General features: G+C 36.1%; 1 protein-coding gene across 8 annotated transcripts in view; it reads right to left on the bottom strand.

Annotated features, from left to right (window-relative positions):
- LOC113827311 (kinase suppressor of Ras 2-like) overlaps window positions 1-7,500 on the bottom strand; it is a 29,228-nt gene that overhangs the window by 8,253 nt on the left and 13,475 nt on the right. For 3 of the 8 annotated variants that reach the window (XR_011399675.1, XR_011399674.1, XM_070141020.1), the window contains exons 5-15: window positions 7,279-7,435; window positions 4,899-5,143; window positions 4,042-4,179; window positions 3,828-3,931; window positions 3,551-3,709; window positions 2,887-2,995; window positions 2,722-2,745; window positions 2,312-2,323; window positions 1,696-1,852; window positions 1,220-1,526; window positions 861-1,046 (exon numbers count right to left, since the gene is read on the bottom strand). Coding sequence is in view for 6 of the 8 variants with exons in the window: in XM_070141020.1 (XP_069997121.1) it covers window positions 861-1,046; window positions 1,220-1,526; window positions 1,696-1,852; window positions 2,312-2,323; window positions 2,722-2,745; window positions 2,887-2,995; window positions 3,551-3,709; window positions 3,828-3,931; window positions 4,042-4,179; window positions 4,899-5,143; window positions 7,279-7,435 (1,598 nt within the window). In the remaining 2 variants the exon portion in view is untranslated. The remainder of the gene's footprint in view (window positions 1-860; window positions 1,047-1,219; window positions 1,527-1,695; window positions 1,853-2,311; window positions 2,324-2,721; window positions 2,746-2,886; window positions 2,996-3,550; window positions 3,710-3,827; window positions 3,932-4,041; window positions 4,180-4,898; window positions 5,144-7,278; window positions 7,436-7,500) is intronic. The other 5 variants (XM_070141022.1, XM_070141024.1, XM_070141021.1 and 2 more) reach the window with 5 other exon arrangements.

Here is a 7,500-nt window from a genome sequence, read left to right on the forward strand (position 1 = left end):
TTCAATTAAGCCTTTCAAGGCACATTAAACTGCACATCCTCATGCAGAGATACAGCTTTCCAAAGCTGACTGAAATTTTTGATTTTATCATGCATTTATATAAAAAAAAAGACATTAAGAACAGGGATGCATGGCAAACAAAGACTCAAATCACCAGATGGCTGCCTTAGAAAAGCAAGCCCACGTCAAGGTCATGGGAGCAATGGGTTAATATATGAATTTAGTGTAATTGTAACAGGAATTAGATTTCAAAATCATATAGAAAAAAATATATTCCCCTGGCACAATTGTTTTTTTTTAAGTTTTAAATACCTTGTGTTATGAGAGATATAGTATCACCAGTGTGAAATTCAATCATGTCTAGCTTTAGCAAAATGATACAAAAGAGCAGCTAACCTACTAAATAGTACTAAAGCACAAGAACATCAATAACACTATTACACCTGCAAGATTGCTTTGGTCCTTCACCAACGTTCCCTTGAGCCTAGGTGGTGGCATCAGTTCAACTGTGCGGCAGGCTTAGATCACCTGCAGCTGGCCACCACACATGAGGAACAAATGTGTCGCACCATCACACCAACAGCACGTTCAAAAGGGGAATTGGCCAAAAATTCAGTAGTTATCCCATGACCTTATACTTGTGTACTTTCTTTTCCCCATAACCTCACCTGCTCCCTTGGATACTCTGTCTACTGCTTGTATTTATCCTGCTCTGTTTTGTGTATATAGTACCCTGCAAGTAATTCCTGCTACATGCTTCCTCTGCTGTGTTTCCGTTGACATGACTGCTGTGATTCTTAAAACAAACCCTGACAAACAACAACCATATCTAACAAGATACTGATTGTTAAGGAAATTACCTGTGAAATTTGCTGAGCAATCAAGATGGTGCGTGACATATTGAATTTGTCTTTCAGTACATGAATGTGTTTGTAGAGTGTCATGCCCTTGCATAGGCTTGTCACTATGGCCAGTCTTGGGGGCTTCATACATGCACCCATGAACAGGACCAAATTCTCGTGCCGGGTCTTGCGGAAAGTGCTCACCTGTTGAGTGGTAGAGAATATGTTCCCATTAAACACATGTATGTCTAGTATTGCCTAATATTGGATTGACTTTTTTCTTTTCTCTTTGTAAATTAAAACAATCCTGCTATTAAAAATGCAATGATGAAACTATATTACAATATCAAATAACTAAATTCTTTTTCATCCTTCACCTCTGCCTTAAATGCTTCAAGAGTTTTCTCATCATTGACATAGTCCATTCGCAACTCTTTTATAGCCACTTGTCCATGCCAATTTCCTGAATATACGATGCCAAATCTTCCTCGTCCAATGACTTCTCCTCTATCAAGATCATCATAGGGAATATCCCATTCTCGGAGAGACTGGGACACACTACTGACACTGTTCTGACGAGTACATCGCGGATCAGCATTTTCTCCATCAGATACTGTGGAATCTTGCGAATCTACACGACCTGCTATTGTGCGCTCAGAATCATCAGTGCCAGTACTGCCAGACCTATTGAGAAAGTCAATGTTATTACTTCTAGAAAGAGGATTTGATAAATCTTTTATTTCCATCTCATTACAAGACTCAAAAACTACAAAGGAAGCCAATTAAGAGTAACTAACATATCACAGCAGATCATTTTTAATTCAATTCCATTTCAGTAATAAAAGGCACATACCCTGAGGTTTGTGACACAGTGCGGTCAGAATCATGAGACTGTCTTGAGTCTATCACATCACTTTGGGTGGAGGAAGCTGATATAGAGGCCTTGGTAGGGGGTCGGGGTGAAATAAGCCGCATATCCAGGGGAATGTCCCCACAGTCCTCATTCACCTCTGGTAATACATAAATGTAATCCCAAACATCATTTATTTATAACTTAAAAAGACAAAAAATATGTAACTAACTACACTGTAAAAATCTGGTTTAGTATATTACTTGACTGATTTTCACAAATTTCATAAGCAAAATTGTTTAACATTTCCAAGTTTTATGCTTGTATGTTAAAACATATGTCTACCACCTAACTTATCTGTTTATAGGTAACTATATGTGACTCTGAATCTTTTTAAAGTGCCATATTTTTTCATGAATTTATTCTCTAGTGTGCCTTATACCTACAATTAGTGGTAAACCTTTCAAATTAGAATCTTAATAGCTGATTATCACATGACTGTAAACACCACTTCTGTAATTTACTTTAAATTAGAAGTCCACACTGCACCAAATAATCTAGTAATTAATGTGGATTAAGTGCTGCACTATTCAAACAAAAATTGTAGATGCAAACTTACCCCTTGCTTTGCCTGTGATAAAAAAGAATCTATACTACTAACAGAACTACATACAATTCTTCTTATACAAATTACTTTCAAATCATCTAAACAATTTATTTATACCAATCATCATTATATCACAACATTTCAGCATTAGTAAAACCAACTTTAATCTATACTATGACCAACATATAAAATCATTTCTTTCTAAAATACAACAAAATATAAATAGCAGAAGCAACAGCAACTCCTTTAAAGCTATGACTCTAACTCTGACAATTTTACCTTTGGCAAGGTGTTAATCTGACTAACTACAACAACTTACACTTCATTCAGCATACATTATAAGCCAAAGCTGTGCTTCATGATACATTTACTCTACTTTGTGAATGAGACTTACAAATTCCTCAGGTAACAAGATGACTAACCTGGGAAATGGAATCCTCGAGTGGCTGAGGGAACACAGGTTATTAAGTTAAGGTCAGTCCTCAAACTTGGTCATTACGAACATCAATATCTAATACTTTATTTGGCATAAAAATAATTTATATATATTTTTTTATTATTATCATAATCAAAGAAGCCATACTTACTTGGAAAATGGAATGCATCATGCCTTGCAGGAGAGGCAGAAATGATGAGGGCTGGGCTGGAGGGGGTTGAGGAGTTGCAGCTGGATGTGTTCGAACTGGAATTGGGGTCCTGCAAGACAATGAAACTGGTTACACTCAATCACTGTTAAATGTTCATCTAGAAAGGGGGGGAGGAAGGGGGAGACAGAAATGGGGAGATGGGGAGGGCGAGGGTGAGTGTGTGGCTGAGGGAGTAGAAAAGGCAGTGGGAGAAGACAGGCAGAGGGGAAGGGAGGGAGGGAAAAGGAGAAGGTGAGGTAATAAGAGGAGTGGAGCAAGGAGAGAGAGAGGGAAAAGGGGAGGGAGAGGGAAAAGGGGAGGAAGAGGGAAAAAGAAAGAGAGAGGACAAGGGAAGAGAAGGAAAAGAAAAAAAAGGGAAAGGAGAGGGAAAAGGTGAGAACAAGAAAAAGGGGAGGAAGAGGGAAAAGGAGAGAGAGATTGGGGAAAGAAGATGGAGAGGGAGAAGGAATATGTGAGGGAGAGGCAACAGCACATTCCATTACTTAAGTTCAAGACTTAGTAAGGTTTTAGAATTTTCACGTCATTTGGATGATGATGAGAATATTACAACAAAGATAAGGAGGTCACTGATATACTTCATAGTACGCCAACTTAGTTAACCAACCTGGAAGGATGGTATGCTAATGGACGGCTGAGAGTTGGACATCTGGCCGACCCGTAGAGGAGAGAAGACATCATTTGGATGATGGTGAGAAGGAGAGACTCCAGGAGTGCCTCCTCTGTGCAGCCCACCACTTCCATCCATACCAACCTTCTTCCAAGTCTGTTGGGCCAAAATATACATCAACAACTTCCTAAGTATGTATACTTTAAAGTACATATACTTCATCCACAATAATAAATTCGGCAACAATTTTTTTTTGAAGGGAATACTTGCTTACATCAGCAAATAATATGAGCAACTCTTGTGGCAATCCACAGGAAGGTGGCACTTTTGGCTCACATTCACGATGACATTTGTAGCTGCACTCCTTGCATTTCAGACCTGTTGATAACAAGTTCAAATTAATATGCATTGTTCTATGTCCTAATCATTCTTAGTAATTATATAAACCAAGTAATACTTCACTCATCAATAGTTTTAGTAACGCTTACCTCCTAAAATAGCAAACTTGTGATGACAGTAACCACAAGTGGCAGACTTGATCGTCTTTATGAAGCGATGCTGCACATTGTGACCCATTGAACCAGCTAGAGTAGGGGTGCGTGGAGACTTTGGTACTGAAAGAGTAGCTGAAATCCAAGAAAAAATTATTATTTAGGAAAAGATAATGATCATATGATAGAGAGACAAAGCTATAAATAAATACTAAGGTTACAGTTACATGGCAAAACTAATTTTGAGAGGAGAGGGGCAATATCAGTCAAAATAAAGCTTGCAATTTTACTTTTCCGACACACCAATTCAAAGATTATCAAATTTCAGAAAATTATGTTTGTAACAGTATTTGATACCCAAATGTAATATACAATATCCTAATACATGTCCTAAAAGGTGAAAAGGCTTCAAATTTGATAAAAGAAAGAAAAGAAAAAAAAAAAATCATAAAAAACTAGGACTGCCCCTTAGGTTAGACCTAATTGGGCACAAACTAAAAGTTTTTCCATTAAGCTAAACAGAACTCAATGCCTTTTACAGTACCACAGGATATAAAGCAAAAGATACAAACATAAAGCATACCTGTAAAACTTTAACAATCTACTGGCCACAAAATAATTTCAATTTGATCAAAATATATTTATCAAATAATACATCTTTCGAAAAATTCCAACACTGATAATAAATGAGGATTCTTTTAAAAAATAATGGTTTATCAAATAAGGGGCTTTCTTATACTTACTCTCCTACTTTTACATTTACGTATTTACAGTATTTACTTTTCTGTAAGGTGAATATGCATCAAATGATCGCATTATTAGTCCCTAAAGAATGCCCATGTTTATAAACCTACATTTCATTATATGACTGTCATCTTTGGCAGGATCTGGGTAGTGAGGTGACTTGATGGGGCTGGCAAGAGTCGAAGGTGCTGGAGAGTTCTGAGGTGTCTTTAGGTCCCGCACATCCGTTCTGGTCCGGCTCCCATCCACCCTCTTGCCAGAGTTGTCTGCTGAAGCCTCAGACTCTGAGTGAAGGCGTGTCCTTCGAGTCACAAGTTGCTCCAAGCTGCCACCCAACCAGAAGTGATTAAGTTTTCTGATTATCAAAATCATTTTATATAAGCATGGTATACACATAAATGCAGATTCACAGATGTCATTCAGTTCACAAGATCAACATAATGCAATATAAATCAAACCAAAATAAATCAAACACAGTTCAGTAACATATAATTGTAAAAAACAATAAGTCATGATCATAATCATTTTTTTTTTTTTTTATCAAAACAAAAGTGAAAAATGGAATCCATTTGGACATTCCCCAGGTGTTGGATGATTGTTGTTGATGTTGAAGACACGAGTGTTGCACAAACGCACGCAGAGCCGCATCGTATCATACGAGGGAGCAGGCACGTGGCGACAGCATTCAGCATAACAAAGACAAGGCAAAAAAAAAAACTAAGCTACTTAAGAACATTTGAAATATAGCTTCTCTTATCTATTGAAAAAGACCAAATGCATATACTTTCTGAAGTCACAAGAAAAAAAAAGAAAAGAAAAGAAAAAAAAAAAGTTTCAAAACATGCACTGACAAAAATCTGCAGTGATCTTCAGACACTTGAATGCATTAGATCTTATTGTAGCTTCCAGCAAAGGCACTCATAGTTTGCCTTGGAAGCAATATAAAAGCATGCAATAGCTCTATTTAAACAAAAACATATGAAAAAAAAACAAGTCACATCCTACATTAAGTTCATGATGACCAAGCCTATGATTAGAAGACCAAAGATCCAAAGTACACAAATCTACATATGTGATCCTTTCTCCATTTTGGGATTTTCCTTTTCTTCAAACAGTTGATAACGAAAACATAAATGATTTGCATTTCAAAAATTATTACTATATTCTTGTTTCCTATATCTAAATCAATAAAAAATCAAAATAATAATGCTGATTAAGTTTTATGCATTCTGGCCTTTTAACTTGTAGCAGTATTGAATAGTCTGAAGGGAGGGGGGAGGGGGTATTAACCCATTCCTGCCAAGAACAGGTAATGTCCACTGTAGTTTTGTTTTCTGCATTGACTTTACACATAAATGGAAAGGGCTCAGCTACCAAGGAGTCATTAATAGCTCTATGAAACCTCACCTGGTTTCCCCTTCCCTTGAGCTTTCAGGATCTTTTTTGCTAATACTATCAGTATTGATACTGTGACTATTATTACTGACATTATGAATATCATAAAATCATTAACAATTCTAATAGCAATAAAAAACAAATAATATCATTTCCAAAAATCATGGAATAGGATAAGCAAATGAAAAGGCTAAGATTTAGTACTTGACTCCTTGGTGACTAAGCACTTGTGGATCCACTTATGTGTAAATACAATCAATAAACTAAATTTACAGTGAACACAGCATGTATGGACATACCATTCGCAAAATTTGTCTATAATGACCTATGCTATTAATAAGTTTTTCACAGGTACAGTAGATTATATAAAAAATGCAATACCATTAATATCACTAAAAGATATATATGATGTGGCTACCAATATGCAATATAATACGGTTTAATTGCATGAATATTGCAATTTGCTGCAGTAAAAGCTGAATGCATGGTAATACAAACCTTATTGTAATCACTTCTTGCTGCTTCACTATCAACTAATTAGTTGTAATTATCCAAATAACTGTCTATATCTTGATTAAATTAATGTTATATGATAAATATAATATAAGTATATAATCTATATAATGTAATGTACACAATATAATATAATAAAATATATAATATTTTGTGTGTGTATTTTTGCATATACATACCTACATTATATAAAAAAAAAATAATAATGAATATTATTCTGAAGGTATTGTAAAAAATTACCTAAAAGATACTCATATCAATACACGACAATAAAAATACACTGCACTGTGGCATAAAAACTAATCATAGGTCTGGCATCAATTTAACTACAATACATGCACATATCTGCAGTTTCTAAATCATGCAATCAGTACTTTATATAAATCCACTAATAATCAGCACTGACCCCCTGGTATCACCGTTTTGAAGGAATACTTGAGATATAAGATTAACAAACAGCATTTGACAAAATAGTCTACAGCACCACAATCACTATGAAACATATCTAAGCTATCTTCTAACAGTGAACAAAACTTCATGACGATACACAAGCAAAGAGCATGACTTAGTTTCCTTAACTACCTGAGAAGTGCTGAAGACTGCTGTTCATGACCCTCAGCCCTTGGCGCAAGCTGTGACTCGTGTGATGTGGAACGACCTAATGATGGCTGCAGGGGATTCAAGAGGCCAGTTTGGTATTTCTTGCCAGGAGGAGGCGTTGTTGGGAATTTCTTGTCACCTGTAAGTAATTTGACAGTCCATCAACTTGTCACATGATTAGTTACTTCATTATGCCAGGGGTTA

This window comes from Penaeus vannamei, chromosome 27 (assembly GCF_042767895.1).
Source record: "Penaeus vannamei isolate JL-2024 chromosome 27, ASM4276789v1, whole genome shotgun sequence".
Classification (NCBI taxonomy): Eukaryota; Metazoa; Arthropoda; class Malacostraca; order Decapoda; family Penaeidae; genus Penaeus; species Penaeus vannamei.